Source organism: Mytilus californianus, unplaced genomic scaffold (assembly GCF_021869535.1).
Source record: "Mytilus californianus isolate M0D057914Y unplaced genomic scaffold, xbMytCali1.0.p SCAF_4, whole genome shotgun sequence".
NCBI classification, from domain to species: domain Eukaryota; kingdom Metazoa; phylum Mollusca; class Bivalvia; order Mytilida; family Mytilidae; genus Mytilus; species Mytilus californianus.
Genome location: NW_026262690.1, coordinates 113322422 through 113340780, shown reverse-complemented (window position 1 = coordinate 113340780; position 18359 = coordinate 113322422). Strand labels below are relative to the sequence as shown.

The following is an 18359-nucleotide window of genomic DNA, read 5'->3' as shown; positions in this document are numbered from 1 at the left end:
TCACATTTTTATTTTTGTAGAAAAATAGGAATTAAGCCATCTTTTGACTCTAAAATATCTGTGAAATTTCAGATTTCAAAGATCTCATTGTTTAGATTTTGCACATACTTATTAGTTTTGTTAACTGTACTTTTTGCAAAAATCACCTGATTTTGTAGTACTGTGAAAGTACTTATATTTGTAGGTATCAATTTTCATGGTTTGAGCAAAAATTGTATGTTCGTGGGTTCTTAAATTCGTCGATTTTAGTTTTCTGAAATAAATTGAGTTGAAGAATTTGAAACCATCAGAAAGTTCCAAAAAAATTCTTGAAAAATAATCATATGTGGTTTTAAAATAATTTGTGGGACATTGCAAAATAAGGTGTTCATTTTCACTTTCTTGTTCGTCTTTCAGTGCTGACAACGTTCATCATTTTTTTAATCAAATAATTGCTTTTGGAAATAGGCTGATTCATCTATGCTCACAAATTGTCTGAATTGAAGGAAATTGCAAGGTAAACATCTGAATTGTTGCACACGTGTAATCAGAAGTGATGACACTAATTAACCAATGATCAACAGATTAATGATCATCAGAGGTGTTAAAGCCATCCACGAAAACCACAAAAATAGGTACCCCACGAATAAAAGTATGAACAAAATAAACACAAATCATATTGTTTGGAAAATGGACAAAATATTGTGTTTGTTACAATTGTATAGTCAGCTATTCTGATGCTAGACCAATGAACACACAAATTTTGTTTCAGAGGTACATTTTTTCTAGAATGCAGCTTTATTGATGAAATAAGCTTAAAATGTATTTATAATGTCATTTGATGAATTTGTAAGCACTAAAGGATGGCATATTTTTGAGAACATGTACTTTGTCTTTTACAAAATAGACGCATAGTCATGGGTCTGCTGAGTATGGCTCCAAAATTCATTATCGAGGGAGATTATTGCATAATAATAGATGACTAATACAGCCTATTATTCCCAAGAGTCATTGATATCATCATCTGAAACTCAGCCAGCTATCTTACAGTGCTTTAGTGCTATCTTTTTATCCCCAAAATTTCTCAGATATAAATAGTATTAATTTTTTAAACAGATAACAGATGAAAAAGTTGTTACCTCATTAAAAGTTCAAAGCGGTTTTTATATGAGCACCATATTTCTTTTATCTGCCAAGAAGCCATTGTGTATTGGAATGCCAGATAAATGGGTGACAATCAAAGCTTGATTGAAAACTTATGTGAAAACTACTTAAAATATTGTGTATATATTCTTCATCCTATCGGCAATGCTTAATTGTTCTTCATTAAGCTATGTAGCAGATGAAATACCCACTTTCTGGAATTATTCCAGTTAAAAATCGTGGGAAAATATTCTAAATTGTAAAACCTGCATTTCTGCAGAGGTTACGAGATACAGTTTATATCTAAGAATTAGATAAGATTTATGTTTTTATGCTGATAAAAATCATATGTTAGAATTTACAAGGAAATAATCAGTGGGTGTTGACTGAATTTAATTCCGATTTTAGTTCTGATTTAATGAAGGGCAAGGATGTTGATCTATATTCCTGGGCGAGTTACCAGTGATTTAAAGCATCTTTGTAAGTTATGGTTGTGCTGTGCAAAGACCTTAGAACTACCTACCGGTATAGATATTTTCCTTCTTATTTTTTGGTGATTTATTTATTTTTTTTGATTTGTACCAATTCTACTTTTTCTGTCATTTTTCTCTGGAACTTCAAATCAGGGCATCCTAAAATTTGGTATTAAGCTACATGTGAGCATGCTATACTTGGTAGTATATTGCCAGATTCATCGCTCGTCCTCTTTTTGTTTCCAAATACTTATATTTACTTACACATAATGGCCATGTATAAAATTTTGAGCTTTTCTTTTCTCATCACTTGGCGTCCGTCGTCGTTGTCATTAACTTTTACAAAAATCTTTTTCCCTGAAATTACTGATCCAAATTTAACCAAACTTGGCCACAATCATCATTAGGGTATCTAGTTTAAAAAATATGTCTGATGACCACGCCTGACAACCAAGATGGCCAACATGGCTACAAATAGAACATAGGGGTAAAATGCAAGGTTTGTCTATTATCTTGAAAACCACTATAAATAGAGAAAATCTGACAGGGGCAGAAATGTTTAGAATGATGAGATTTACCTATTGTCCATTAACTTCCAAAATGTCAGAGGACTTTTTAATAGGAGTTATTGCCCTTAAATGAAGAATTTTACCAATTTTTTAAATGTTTGCCTATTATTTTGAAAATTATAATAGATAGAGATAAACTTTATATAGCAAAAATGATCAGCAAGATAAGTTCTGCAAATAATTTGGGATGTTTGAAATCGTATGATGACCCCTTTTTGAAGTTATTGCCTTTTAGTGAAGATTTTTACTAATTTTTTTGCGTTTTTGCCTAATATCTGAAAAAGTATAATACATAGAAAGAAACTTAAATAGGCAAAAATTATCAACAAGACAAGATCTACAAATAAGTTGAATAGTTGAAATCGTCTGACGACCTCTTATTGAAGTTATTGCCAGTTAATGACGGTTCTATCCAATTTTTTTGCATTTTTGCCTTATATCTGAAAAACTAAAATAGATAGATATAGAAACTTGAATAAGCAAAAATAATCAGCAATTCAAGATCTTCAATATGTCAACATGGTTTAAAATGTCTGATGACCCCTTCTTGGAGTTGTTCTCTTTAATGACGATTTTTATCATTTTTTTTGCGTAGTTGCCTACTATGTGAAAAAAACTATATTAGATAGACAGAAACTTGAATAAGCAAAAATGATCAGCAAGGCTAGATCAACAAAGAAGAGATTTTTGTCATGATTTCTTTTCTAGTCCACAAAGATGGAGAGTATACATTGTTGAAGATGCACTTAAACCTTGTGAGCGACACTGAGGCTCTTTAGAGCCTCTAGTTAATAATTATTTGGAATAAACTTTATGTGAGCATGCTATGAGTTTTGACATCCATCAATCATCAAATTCCTATTTACCAAATACTTATAGTGGGGTATCATTAGGCATAGCTCACAGATTCAACTTGTTTTGATAATGTAGCTTGTTTTTACAGTAATAAAGCTTGCTTACATAATAAAATGGCTGATTTTGAAAATAGATCCTCAAGAAAAAAAACCAAGATAATTTATTTTAATTCATGTATTATAACAAGGCATTGTTTCTCAAATACATTACAGTACAAAAACTCTTTTCTATACAAATAATATCTTATTTTAAACATTGTTAAAGTAAAGTTCATGTAATCTGACATCAACCATTGAAAGATAGACAACATATTGACCCATTCCACCATTGATCTTGTAGATAGATAAGACAAATATTGACCAATTCCAAAGTCAAACATTTTCTTTAGTTTCTCAATGAAAGAGCCATATATCTTGTTCCAAGTCTGATTAACTACATTGTTTTTTATCCGTCAATAATTTCTTTGACTATATAAATGGTATAATGGACGTACCCATTATACATGTTATTAGACTTCAGTTTATTCTGCTTGGGATGAGAGAGATGTTTGTTTTCATTTGTGTCTAATGGAGAGGAAGGGTTGTTAACACATAAACATGTTACATCAAATCCCTACATGCACTTGGCAAAGCCTAAACCAAAGGAAAAGTACTGTTCCAATACTTTGATTTTTTCTTATAAACACTGAGCTTAGATTATTTTGTCAGTGTCTTGATAACAGGTGGGATATACTTTGCAAGACATCATGTGGAAACAATTATAAGGTACCTATCTTAGATGGATAATGTAAATTTTTTGTTGATTTTTTAAAATTTATTGCATTGCATGATTGCTGTTACGTGACCAGTGTTCTAGTATTGCTGTTATGTGACCAGTGTTCTAGGATTGCTGTTACGTGACCAGTGTTCTAGGATTGCTGTTACGTGACCAGTGTTCTAGTTTGGGGGCTGTTTAAGTACTCATAAAAATGTTTAACCCTGCCAAATAGTCAAGGGGTTGTCATTTTTTCATATAATATATGTGTATTTTATGTATTATTGACTTGGAACTAAGTTTTTGTTTGTCTCCTTTAAATTTTCATATTTAATTTACCTGAAACCCTCTTTCTCCTACCAATCTATTGATGTTTGTCCATTATTGAAACTCAGCACAATAACCTGCAGATGTGTAGTAATTCATTAATAAGGTCTTGGTTCATTGGTGTTTCTCGTTTTTTATATAGATTAGACTGGTGGTTTTCCTGTTTGAATTGTTTTACACTAGTCATTTTGGGGCCCTTTATAGCTTGCTATTCGGTGTGAGCCAAGGCTCTGTGTTGAAGGCCGTATTTTGACCTATAATTGTTAACTTTTTATACATTGTGACTTGGATGGAGAGTTGTCTCATTGGCACTTAAACCACATCTTCTTATTTATCTTGATATTTAAGTGTGATAGCAGAAAGAATTTAGAAAATAATTCTCTCTTTCTTACTTTCCCATTGATAAATGAGCTGCATCAGATAGAAATCAACATTATGCGAATGAATATCAAAACATCTGTTAATATATTCTGGGTTGAAATAATCTACGAAAAGTGTGTAACTGTTTGAAAATTAAGTTGTTATAAAAACCCTACAAAACAGACCAAAATTCCTCTTTTATTTCGTATTTAAATAATCCAAAATCTATCAAAGTCTTATACATACATGCACTTGCATAAGGTCGATTTATATCTGATGCAGCTCAAATTAAGAAATTACTAAGAAACTAAGGTTTGAACTCCCTCAGGCATAGTTTACCTTGTATGGATTTGGCTATTATTTTTATGTCCCTTTGTAGCTCCTAACATTTCTACACATTTATACATCCTTGTCTTTCAAATGTCTTGGTTAGAGCATTCCGGATGAATCTAAATTCAGGATTTATAAAGCGTTATTTTCATTTAAGGCATCTTTTCTTTCCTCCATTTTTCAGGTAAAAGATTTGGAGGGAAAGAAACTAGAAGCAGAACATGAAGCAAAGACAGCAGCAGATAAGGTAATGATAAAGGAATATGACATTTAAAATAAAAAAAATACAAAATTAACTGGAAATGCAGAGGAAAAAGTTGAACCTAAACAGAAGGGGCCTGGTAGAGTAAGTTGTCTAAGGCACTAAAAATGTCCTTAGCTGTTTAATTTTCATGGCATTACATAACATATCTCTGTAAATAAGGTTCTTTACAATAATAAATATTGAGCACTCACAAACATGTTTAACCCCGCCACATTCTTTATGTGCCTGTCCGAAGTCAGGAACCTGTAGTTCAGTGGTTGTCGTTTGTTCATGTCTATCATATTTGTTTTTCGTAAATTGTTTTGTTATAAATTAAGCCGTTAGTTTTCTCTATTGAATTGTTTCATATTTTTCATGTCAGGGCCTTTTAGAGCCGACTATACAGTATGGGTTTTTCTCATTGCTGAGGGCAGGTTGCCTATAATTGCTTACATCCACTTCATTTGAACTTGGGTGGATAGTTGTCTCATTGGCAATCATACCACATCTCCTTATTTTTATACGACCGCAAAAAAAATTTTGTGGTCGTATATTGGTATGACGTTGGCGTCGTCGTTGTCGTCGTCGTCCTGCGTCGTCCGAAGACACATTGGTTTTCGCACTCTAACTTTAGTTTAAGTGAATGGATCTCTATGAAATTTTACCACAAGGTTCAATACCACAAAAGGAAGGTTGGGATTGATTTTTGGGGTTATGGTACCAACAGTAAATGAATAAGGGGCCAAAAAGGGGCCAAAAATAAGCATTTTTGTAACTTCAAGACATAACTTGTGTGTTAGTGTATGGATCTCTCTGACATTGTACCACAAGGTTCCATATCACAAAAGGAATGCTGGGATTGATTTTGGGGGTAATTGCCTCAAAATTTTAGGAATTAGGGGCCAAAAAAGGGGCAAAAAACAAGCATTTTTCTAGTTTCATGACAATAACTTGTGTGTAAGTGTATGGATCTTTCTGAAATTGTACTAAAAGGTTCCATATCACAAAGGGAAAGCTGGAATTGAGTTTGGGGGTAATTGCCGAAACGTTTAGGAATTGGGGGCCAAAAAGGGGCCAAAAATAAGCATTTTTCTAGTTTCCAGACAATAACTTGTGTTCAAGTGTATGGATCTCTCTGAAATTGTACTGCATGGTACCATACCACAAAGGGAAGGCTGGGATTGATGATGGGGGTAATTGCCTCAATATTTTAGGAATTAGGGGCAAAAAAGGGGCAAAAAACAAGCATTTTTCTAGTTTCAGGACAATAACTTGTGTGTAAGTGTATGGATCTTTCTGAAATTGTACTACAAGGTTCCATATTACAAAGGGAAAGCTGGGTTTGAGTTTGGGGGTAATTGCCCTAAACGTTTAGGAATTTGGGGCCAAAAAGGGGCCAAAAAACACATTTTTCTAGTTTCCAGACAATAACTTGTGTTCAAGTGTATGGATCTCTCTGAAATTGTACTGCAAGGTACCATACCACAAAGGGAAGGCTGGGATTGAGTTTGGGGGTGATGAATCATAAGGGGGTTCAAAAAATTTGGGGGGGGGGATTTTTTTTTTTCCTTTTTTTTCTTTTTTTTTCTTTTAAAATTTTCCATTTTAAGTTGGTTATTTCTGATTTATATTTAAAAGCAAATAATAATGATATGGTAGGAGATACACACCAAACAGGATGTGTAAATTATTATATAATAAGTATTGTGCAATAGCAAGAAATTTTCAATTGCACAGTATTGCACAATAGCAAGAAATCTTCAATTGCACAGTATTGCGCAATAGCAAGAAATCTTCAATCGACAGTATTGCGCAATAGCAAGAAATATCCAATAGCACAATATTGCGCAATAGCAAGAAATTGTCAATTGTACAGTATTGCGCAATAGCAAGAAATATTTAATTGCACAGTATTGTGCAAAAGAAGATACTTCGTATAAATTGCTTATTTCTTGACCAATTTCAATGGGGTTTTATTCTTGAATTCTTGGGGTTCTTATGCTGAATCTAACCGTGTATTTAGTTTTTGGATTTTGGGCCCCGTTTTTAAATTGGTCCAAAGGGTCCAAAATTAAACTTTGTTTGATTTCATCAAAAATTGAATTATTGGGGTTCTTTGATATGCCGAATCTAACCGTGTATTTAGATTCTTAATTTTTGGTTCCGTTTTCAAATTGGTCTACATTAAGGTCCAAAGGGTCCAAAATTAAACTTAGTTTGATTTTAACAAAAATTGAATTCTTAGGGTTCTTTGATATGCTGAATCTAAACATGTATTTAGATTTTTGATTATGGGCCCAGTTTTCAAGTTGGTCCAAATCGTGGTCCAAAATTAAACTTTGTTTGATTTCAACAAAAAATTGAATATATGGGGTTCTTTGATATGCTGAATCTAACCATGTATTTAGATTTTTGATCCCCGTTATCAACTTTGTCCACATTGAGGTCAAAAGGGTCCAAAATTAAACTTTGTTTGATTTCATCAAAAATTGAATTCTTGGGGTTCTTAGATATGCTGAATCTAACCATGTATTTAGATTTTGGATATTGGACCATAATAGGTGAATGTCCAATTTAAAATTTTTAAGTTCTTAGACCACATTCATTCTGTGTCAGAAACCTATGCTGTGTCAAATATTTAATCACAATCCAAATGCAAAGCTGTATCAAGCTTGAATGTTGTGTCCATACTTGCCCCAACTGTTCAGGGTTCGACCTCTGCAGTCGTGTCAAGCTGCACCCTGCAGAGCATTTTATTATATTATACCTGTAGCAAAGTTTGGTTTCAATCGACTTTGTGTTTTGTATAGGACAATTGTAATTGTTGTTATCAAATCTTAATGTGAAAAAAGTGAAATACGGAACATTCTTGCCAACCAGGTTCATATTGTAAACCAATTTTTCCATCCACATTCTTCTAATCCATATCTTTTTGTCTATTGTATTTTGGGGATAACCTTTATTTTTAGGTATCTTTCAAATTGGAACATTTTAATGTCAAGAAAGCCCTAGATGAGCTCAGGTTTAAAAAAAGATTAACCAAACTTTGCAGGAGTCTTCTACAAACCATTTTCATGTTATTCTGATTGGCTGAAAAATAGGCTAGCCACTGATCCAGAAAATTTGTATATACAGTTTAATATAAACCTTGGCACCTTTTGGTTACAGATTATTGTGGATCGTAGGTTGTGACCAAGGTTTTCCAAAAGCTTTTAGGTGCGAATAATGAATAGAATCATTGTTTTTTAACAATATCTCCAAACTATTCTGACTTTAGACCCTTATTAAATGTTCTGTAATGTAGAGATTTGTTTTACCTAGCAAGATGGCTTTTGATATAGATACAGTTAAGAACGGCCTTTTTGATATTTTATGATAAACTTGAAATTCAAGGCTATATGTTGCCAAACGTGAACCTTGTCTTTTAACCAAAGGTTTGAATGATGTATGAAAGGTCCTCTATGATGATTAGTTTAATACAATTCCCTGAAATGGTCAAAAAATTTTATGGAAAGCATAATTTATTTTCCGCTAAATAAAGATTATTCTTTTTTTTTTATTTATATATTTGCCAAGCACTATGGCCTGATTAGGCAGTATATTTTGTATTTTAGATCACAGATTTATATCAGTGTTATACATTTGTTGCAAATGAATAGAAAAATTTTAAAATTAAGTTTAAAAATATATTGCTTGAAGAGAAATATGTAATTTATTAAATTCAATTATTATGTCTGTCAACTGACATAAATAAATTCAGTAAATGCAGAATGAATAAGTAACAAGGTGCATTAAAGTGCACCTACTGAATAAAAACCGTCCTTGAAGACCTATAATTATAGAACAATGTCACATTGTTAATTATAAGTCTCTGGAGGTATACTACAAAGTGGGATGTCACCCAAAGATCACAGCAAAAATTTACAATTAAATACAAATATGCAACCTTTGACCTTGAATCTCTCAGCTGTAAACATACAGGCCTTTGTTTAATTTTTTCCTAATTTAATGAGCCCTTCTTCCATTAATTACGATATTTTTTTCTTGCAGTTGATAGTTGTTATGTAATCCTACTGTTATTGTATTGGGGTCTAGACTATCGATGTGTAATTTTTCATTTATTAAAATAACACATCTACAGCTATCGTTTTACAAAGCGGGTCCGTTTGCGATGTTTTGTCAGGAAGTTATACAAAAATGTTCAGCCCACAAGATAGGAGTGCCTTCTTTTACAGAATTAATAAGGTAACATTTTTTGGTTGAATTATTACTAGGAATAGTTGTCAGCTGGTGACTGTGGTTAAAATTTACATTTTATTGTTTTTATAATGTAATGATTTAATGGTATATATTTTTAGTTTTGGTTGTCATTAAAGATTTTTTTTTATTTTCAGAAAAGTTTTTATGTTCAGATAAGCTTGTAAAAATTATGAACCAGAGTGTAGAATAGGATTGGGTTAAATAAGTGTTTTTCATTTTTTTAAACCAAAAGATTTTTTTTAGGGGATATTTTTATGTAAGAATACATAAGTCAGGAATCTGATGTTCAGTAGTTGTCGTTTGTTGATGTGGTTCATAAGTGTTTCTCCTTTCTCGTTTTTTATATAGATTAGACCGTTGGTTTTCCTGTTTGAATGGTTTTACACTAGTAATTTTTGGGGCCCTTTATAGCTTGCTGTTCGGTGTGAGCCAAGGCTCCGTGTTGAAGACCGTACTTTGACCTATAATGGTTTACTTTTATAAATTGTGACTTGGATGGAGAGTTGTCTCATTGGCACTCATACCACATCTTCTTATATCTATTATTAGTCGTACGGTACTAATTTTCATAGGTAAAGGTGAACTGTTAATGTAATGTTTTCACAATTTCTATAGCCTTGTATGCAGACTTTAGCAAAACCATTAATTCAAGAATCCACCAAAATATGATTTCCCCCAAATCCACAAAAATTGGTACCCACGAAAATAAATGAATCCACGGTATAAGCATTAAAACAAAAAATTGTAAAATGGGATATTAAGTACTGATTGCATTACAAATATGGGTACTTTATTTCAAATGGATATTGTTTATAAAAAAAAAGATAAATGCTTAGTGGATGTCATTATTATTTTTTGTGTACTCCATCCTCTATCTATAAGCAGGAAAAGGGACCAAACCTGAGTTACTTATTATCAAACTGTAATGTATGTTAATGTAGCCATCAAACAGAAGCGGAATAAACTATGAATGAATTATTAGGGTTAAATGTCTGCTAGCAATTTTCCATACAGTGCAGTATTTTCCAGAATTGCTGAGGCCACTGAAGTTTAATTTTGTTTCGTTGGCTTTCTTAAAAATTGCCAAAAACTAAAATGTAAGGAATTAAAAAGAATATTAAAGAACAAGGAAGGTGTATTTTATGTTATCTTATCTGCATTTTCCTTGCTATAACATATGAGAAGGAAGTTTCTTATAAATAAGGAAATAAATTTTAAACTATTTTGAAAATATGAACAAGGAAAATCGAAAAATTTTAGAAAGATTTTCCTATGAAAATTTCAGACTGTTACAACTTGCAATAGTTTTAAAAGGATATTAATTATGTATCCTGTTATTTAATATTTAATGGAGACAGAAATATTGTTTAATATGAACATTGTGACACCATATTTGTCAATTTTATGAAAACCACACTTTTATATAAATCGTTAAAATGATAAATGTAGTATTATTGCGAAGTTTCAAATTTACATTATTTAAACATAAGGTATGAATTACTATGTAATACTGATCCAGAAAATAAACACCTGTCACTTTCACACAATGTAATTGTAAAGTTTAATAACCTGTTATTATGTATAAAACCAGCTATAACTTATTTTTTACTAATATGAACTTTTTTTATTATTCACCATGCTAACCAAATTTGTGTCTTGAATTGATCAACCCATGATGTTGTGGTTTAATATTTTTGTAGTTTGGCCAGGGAAACAAAATGTCAAAAATGTCAATGCTTTGAAAAATTCCAATGTTCAATACAGATAGGAAATGACAACTTTCTAATGAGTTATGGAACTTTGGGATTGATATGCGAACAAATTTCACTGAATGATAGATTGATTGATGCTTGCTTAACAGGTATTGGCTGAATTTCACTAAGAAATGCAATTCTTTGCCATTTGTGAAACATCCTAAAATTTTTAAACTTACAACAAACAGGTGCAAAACTTGAACTTTACATTTATTTTTAGGCCAAAGTGCCAATTAAGTGAGCTTTTCTCATCACTTGTTGTCCGTCGTTGTCATCTGTTAACTTTTACAAAAATCTTCTCCTCTGAAACTACTACACCAAATTTAAGCAAACTTGGCCACAATCATCATTGGGATATCTGATGACCCTGCTTGCCAACCAAGATGGCCGACATAGCTAAAAATAGAATATAGGGGAAAAATCAAGTTTTGTCTATTATTTTGAAAACAGTTATAGAAAGAGAAAATCTGACAGTGCCAGAAATGTTTAGAATGTTGAGCTCTATCAATTGTTCATAAACGTCAAAACTGTCAGACGACTTCTTATAGGAGCTATTGTCCTTAAATGACAAATTTTACCATTTTTTTTCATTTTTGCCTATATGCATGAAAACTATAATAGATAGAGAGAAACTTTAAAATGCAAAAATGATCAGCAAGACAAGATCTACAAATAAGTTTTTGGATGGTCGAGTTATTGCCCTTTGATGACGATTTTTACCAATTTTTTGTGTTTTTATACGACTGCAAAAAAATTTTGAGGTCGTATATTGGTATGATGTTGGCGTCGTCGTCGTCCGAAGACACATTAGTTTTCGCACTCTAACTTTAGTTTAAGTGAATGGATCTCTTTGAAATTTTACCATAAGGTTCAATACCACAAAAGGAAGGTTAGAATTGATTTTGGGGGTTATGGTACCAACAGTTAAGGAATTAGGGACCAAAAAGGGGCCAAAAATAAGCATTTTTGTAACTTCCAGACATAACTTGTGTGTTAAGTGTATGGATCTCTCTGACATTGTACCACAAGGTTCCATATCACAAAGGGAATGCTGGGATTGATTTTGGGGGTAAATGCCTCCAAATTTTAGGAATTAGGGGCCAAAAAAGGGGCAAAACACAAGCATTTTTCTAGTTTCATGACAATAACTTGTGTGTAAGTGTATGGATCTTTATGAAATTGTACTACAAGGTTCCATATCACAAAGGGAAAACTGGAATTGAGTTTGCGGGTAATTGCCCAAAACGTTTAGGAATAAGGGGCCAAAAAGGGGCCAAAAATAAGCATTATTTCTAGTTTCCAGACAATAACTTGTGTTCAAGTGTATGGATCTCTCTGAAATTGTACTGCGAGGTACCATACCACAAAGGGAAGGCTAGGATTGATTTTGGGGGTAATTGCCTCAAAATTTTAGGAATTAGGGGCCTAAAAGGGGAAAAAAACATGCATTTTTCTAGTTTCCATACAATAACTTGTGTTCAAGTGTATGGATCTCTCTGAAATTGTACTGCAAGGTACCATACCACAAAGGGAAGGCTGGGATTGATTTTGGGGGTAATTGCCTCAAAATTTTAGGAATTTGGGGCCAAAAAACAAGCATTTTTCTAGTTTCCAGACAATAATTTGTGTTCCAGTGTATGGATCTCTCTGAAATTGTACTGCAAGGTACCATACCACAAAGGGAAGGCTGGGATTGAGTTTGGGGGTGATGAATCATAAGGGGGTTCAAAAAATTTGGGGGGGGGGGATTTTTTTTTCCTTTTTTTTCTTTAAAATTTTCCATTTTGAATTGGTTATTTCTGATTTATATATAAAAGCAAATAATAATGATATGGTTTGAATAGGTAAATTAAAAATTTTTAAGTTCTTAGACCACATTCATTCTGCGTCAGAAACCTATGCTGTGTCAAATATTAAATTATAATCCAAATTCAGTGCTGTATCAAGCTTGAATGTTGTGTCCATACTTGCCCCAACTGTTCAGGGTTCGATCTCTGCGGTTGTATCAAGCTGCGCCCAGCCGAGCATTTTATTGCCTTATACCTTAAAAATTATAATAGATAGATAGAAACTTAAAAAAGCAAATATAATCAACAAGACAAGATCTACAATAAAGACAATATGGAGGAAATCGTCTGACATCTCCCTATTGGAGTTAATTGCCCTTTAATTATGATTTTTACCATTTTTTTGCGTTTTGCATTAAATGATCAAAATTATAAAAGATATATAGATAAATAGACACTTTAAATCACTAAAATGATCAGCAAGGCAAGATTACTAACAAGTCAAATTTTGCCGATATAGTTTGTATACTGTCAATTTATATAGGAGTGATTGCCCTTATATGTGGATTTTTTTTACCCTCTTTTGTGTTTTGATCAAAAACTAAAGAAGATGGAGAGAAACTAAACAGACTAAATGATCAGTAATACAAGATCAACAAAACAGAGATTTTTGTCATGAAGTCTATTCTCATCTACAATGTTGTAGAGTGTCCTTTTTTGAATATGCACATAGACCAAGGTGAGTGTCCTTTTTTGAATATGCACATAGACCAAGGTGAGTGTCCTTTTTTGAATATGCACATAGACCAAGGTGAGCGACACAGGTCTTTAGAGCCTCTTGTTTGCAATGTCATTATTAGTTTGCAATCATTCAGCAGACTTTTTCTTTCTTAGCTCATGAATTTTGTAGTTTTATGTCATAAGCACACAATTTGATGATGTCACAATATTAAGGATTATTGATATTTGTCTGGGAAATGCTTCAAATGCATACAATTTTTCATTTTCTTTTCAAATATGTATATATATATATACTCTTTCTTAGATGGTTCATTAATTTTAAATTTGATTTTCACACAAAATCATTGTTAAACTAATTTGGATACATAATAATGTATTATTTCTCAGATTCTTAATCTGAGTGATACTGGGTTATTTAGGATATAGTTGCTATGTATAAACCTTCCAATTAATTAACCTCAAAATTCTTGAATCAATTTTTATGACAAGAATTTTAAAGTTGGGAGAAATATTACAAAAAATGTCTAAATGAAAATGTGTCATAGTCAGAGGGGCGATGTAAGAGTAAAATACTTGAAATGTGAGTACATATTATATTCCTATCATTGATTCAAATCAGGGGGTGATGTAACAGTAAAATAATTCAAATGTGAGGACATATCCCAACCATTGATTCAAATCAGAGAGGTGATCTAAGAGTAAAATAATTCAAATGTGAGGACATATCCCAACCATTGATTAAAATCAGAGAGGTGATCTAAGAGTAAAATAATTCAAATGTGAGGACATATCCCAACCATTGATTAAAATCAGAGAGGTGATCTAAGAGTAAAATAATTCAAATGTGAGGACATATCCCAATCATTGATTAATAGGCAGGGGGATGATGTAAGAGAACAGTGACTTAAGTATTTTCAGATTAATGTAAACCTGATGTCTTATTATTGTTATGTAATTTACCTGTCAAAGCTGGTGTAAAATTAATGAACCAGATGGTTAACTTCATCTTAAAAGATGATGTTGTTATCATCATTTGTGTAGAAGTAAGGACTGTCTTCACAAAATAAAAACTCAGGATTATAGATAAGTATTGCAGATTTGTAAGTTAGATTATATATTTAGATAGATTTTAGTAGCCACAATGATACTAGGCATGACATCACTTATTCTCTATGACAGATATACTGGGTGTAGTTCCTGAGAACCTCTGTACAAGATTTTAACATCTTTGTTTTATGTTTTGTTTTTCCATTCCTTCATGAAGCATAAATGCATATTGACTTAGGCTCTACGATGAGATCATGTGTCCTCCTTTTCTTGTTGATAACATCACCAAATGTTTCTTTAATGTTCATTGATTTTTATTTTCCATGAGCAAAATAATGAATGCCACAAGGTAGCTGAGAAACTTCTTACCAATTTTGAAGCCTGAGTCACCATTGTTTTTGATGGGTGCATGTTTTATTGTTTAAATATCATTTAGTTTTCTAAACCAGTTTGAAATTTTTAGCGGATTTCTATATTACAGTACAAGTTAGAATTACTACTAAGTAACCACATGAGGTCAAAGGGGAAATATTTCATATAATAGTTAAACTTAAGGAAATAGCAAATTAATCGTAAAGTTAATTAAATATTGTTTTGTACTCTGCAGATACAGATCATGGAACAACAGTTAGCAGCCATTAACATGCAGCCAGATGAGTTGGAGGATAGAATACATATCTTGGAAAAACAGTGTGTAGAAAAAGAGGAGAAAATTAGATCTTTACAACAATATCTGGAAGAACAGGTATTATATTTAAGCACCTTTTTATACCTTATTCAGTATTCATAATTTTTTGTAAGTTGTGGATCAAGAAATTTTTATGGTTCTAGAGGGTTACAATAAAAAAAGCTGAAAACCGAGGAGTGCAGCACTTTGTCCTTGTCCTGGCCCTTAAATAAAGTAAGGATTATTGCACTAATATTCCTCAATATAAGTGCATTAACTCCTTTATGATTTAATACCAAATATTTAAGCACCATTGATGATAACTCTTACAATTCCTACAGCTCTAGGGACTGCGGGAATGAAGCAATATTCATTTCCGCCATCTTTTTACCTCTCTTCTGCAGGCAAATATTGTTTTACTCTGAACCTCTCTAGTGCCTACCAAACTTTAAGGAATAGAACGCAAATCAGTGATCAAGGTTAAGTTTACAAGGGTCAAGTCTGTTTCACAGATACTATAAGCAATAGGTCAACTATATTTAGTGTATGGAATGATTGTAATGTGTATATGTCTGACTGGCAGTTTTCATCTGACCTTGAACTCATTTTAAGGGTTTATTAGTCTAACTTATTTTTTTCTGATTTGGTCTATTTATTAGATATTATAAGAATAGGTCAACTATATTTGGTGTGTGGAATGATTGTAACGTGTATATGTCCGTATGTCATCATATGGTAAATGTTCATGGTTTTGTCTGTTTATCAAATATTATAAGCAATAAGTCAACTATATTTGGTGCATGGAATGATTGTAAGGAGTACATATCTGTCTTGCAGGGTTTATCTGACCTTGACCTCATTTTTCATGGTTCATCAGTAAAGTTTTCATGGTTATGTTTTTTTAGATAATGTAAGCAATAGGTCAACTATATTTGTTGTATGGAGTGTTTGAATGGTGTCTGGCCTGGTTCATCTGACCTTGACTTCATTTTCATGGTTCCATGGTCAATGTTAGACTTTCATAATTAGGTCTGTTTCTCTGATACCATAAGCGATAGGTTAACTATATTTGGTGTATGGTATGATCGTAAGGTGTACATAAGGTCGTCTGCAGGTTTCATCTAACCTTGACTTCATTTACATTGATCATTGATAATGTTAATTTTATTTGTACTTATAGTAAAACCTTCATATTACACAATTTCAACATAAATTCAATCATGATAAGTAAAGCAGGTGAGACATTTCAGCATTTCACTCTTGGTTTTATTTTAGAAACAACAAAGACAACATGATGCTAAGATGGTGGAAGAAAAAGCTGGTAAAATAAAGGAGTGGGTCACCTCTAAGTTACAACAGGTAAAAATACTGTCAAAATAAATGAGTGGGTTAGCTCTTTATATCAACAGCTAAAAGAATCAGCTAAATGAATGAAATTGTAAGCACTAGATTTTCACAGATAAAAACACTTAACATGATAGAAAAATCAACCAAATCTTTACACTCTGGACTGAATCATAACTGGTGTAAATTGAAAAACAAGTTTAATATAGAAATGGTTCAGCAGTGAAAAAGGTGAAAAAGCTAAAGATGACTATGTGAGCACAAAATTCAAACTTGGACATTATGTAACTGTGTAACTTTGTTCATATTATTTTGCAAAAGAAGATAACAAAAATACCGAACTCCAGGGAAAATTTAAAACGGAAAGTCCCTAAATGGCAAAATCAAAAGCTCATGGACATCAACCGAATGGAATACAACTTCATATTCCCCACTTGGCATTTCCTTATGTAGAAAATGGTGGATTAAACGTGGTTTTATTTCAAGTGGGCAATAAAAAATCAGGAGGATCAGTAGTTTCTGCTCCACTAGTAACTCTTGCACATCAAAAGTTATATGATGAATTCAAAGTTTATGGAACGATTCCTAGTCAAGTTTCAAAATAAATTGTTTCCCTGTATGTTTTTGTTCCCTGTATTTTCTGGTTCCATGAAAGATCTTGTTCCCTGTATGTTCTGGTTTCCTGAATATTCTTATTCCTTGTATGTTCTTGTTCCCTGTATTTTGTTTTTTGTACCGTCTTTTGGTGTGTATAAAACGCACTCATGCATAGTATGCAACCCCCTTTTTCGCCCGTCAAACTTGAGAAAAAAGTTTCTTCTTATGCCTAACACGCAACGACTTTCTGGAAAAATCCCAACTTAAAACTCAGTGAAATGCGTCCATTAAAAAGTGATTTCTTTTTCTGAGACAATTGAACTCCAGTCCTGGTTGATTACAGGATAATGAAAATATTGTTGCAGAATAAATAATTTAGCTAACGATGTTTGATTCTTTATTGTTTCCACGGATGTGTTTGATTGAGAACAACAGGAAGTTGTTTAAATGCAAATCGTAGTCTGTGAATCTTGTACCGAATACAGAATCATTACGAATATTCTTAATTACACAATAAGTAAACAAATTGTAATAATTATGTTGATAAATTAGATCTGAAATAAATATTAATCTCTGCTAATTTTATTTATTGTTAGTTCGTACTCATTGCATCGTTTAATCCGGATTATCAAACGCTTATTGAATATCAATCAGGAAGTCTTATCGTTGTCAAAACAAATCAATTGACAGATTAATTTTGTTCCTTAATCAAATTCGTACAGTTTACAAGATGGCATTGACATGTCTGCAATATTGATTTGTATGAAGGTTTTTAAAAAAAGTTTCAAAGTATTATCGTGTTTAAAATCATCACTTTATTCAACTTTGTAACCGTTAAAAGTCACATGACATGTGATCACCTGATACTTCGATAGTAAAAAACTATGGCGATTGCTATCATCAAACGAGCATGTTTCATTCAATTTTCATACATTTACCTTCTGCATTCCTTGTTAGAACACATATACAAAGTAAGTAATAAACTCAGGAACATCTAAACTAATTTGGCCATTGACAGAATCCTACATCTCTAATTTAGACATGATCAAATGCAACTTCAGGGCGGAAACGGAGAACACAAGAAAATGCAAAAAAAAACGACTAAAGCATTTAAATGATTTTTATTAGC

The 18359-nt window shown here is 32.2% G+C and overlaps 1 protein-coding gene across 2 annotated transcripts in view; it reads left to right on the top strand.

Moving 5' to 3' along the window:
* LOC127699101 (pleckstrin homology domain-containing family H member 1-like) overlaps positions 1-18359 on the top strand; it is a 77106-nt gene that overhangs the window by 24015 nt on the left and 34732 nt on the right. The window contains exons 4-6 of one of the 2 annotated variants that reach the window (XM_052202836.1): positions 4974-5036; positions 15230-15367; positions 16565-16648. In XM_052202836.1, coding sequence (XP_052058796.1) covers positions 4974-5036; positions 15230-15367; positions 16565-16648 — 285 coding nt within the window. Of the gene's footprint in view, positions 1-4973; positions 5037-9111; positions 9279-15229; positions 15368-16564; positions 16649-18359 lie in introns of those variants that run through there. The other variant, XM_052202837.1, reaches the window with a different exon arrangement.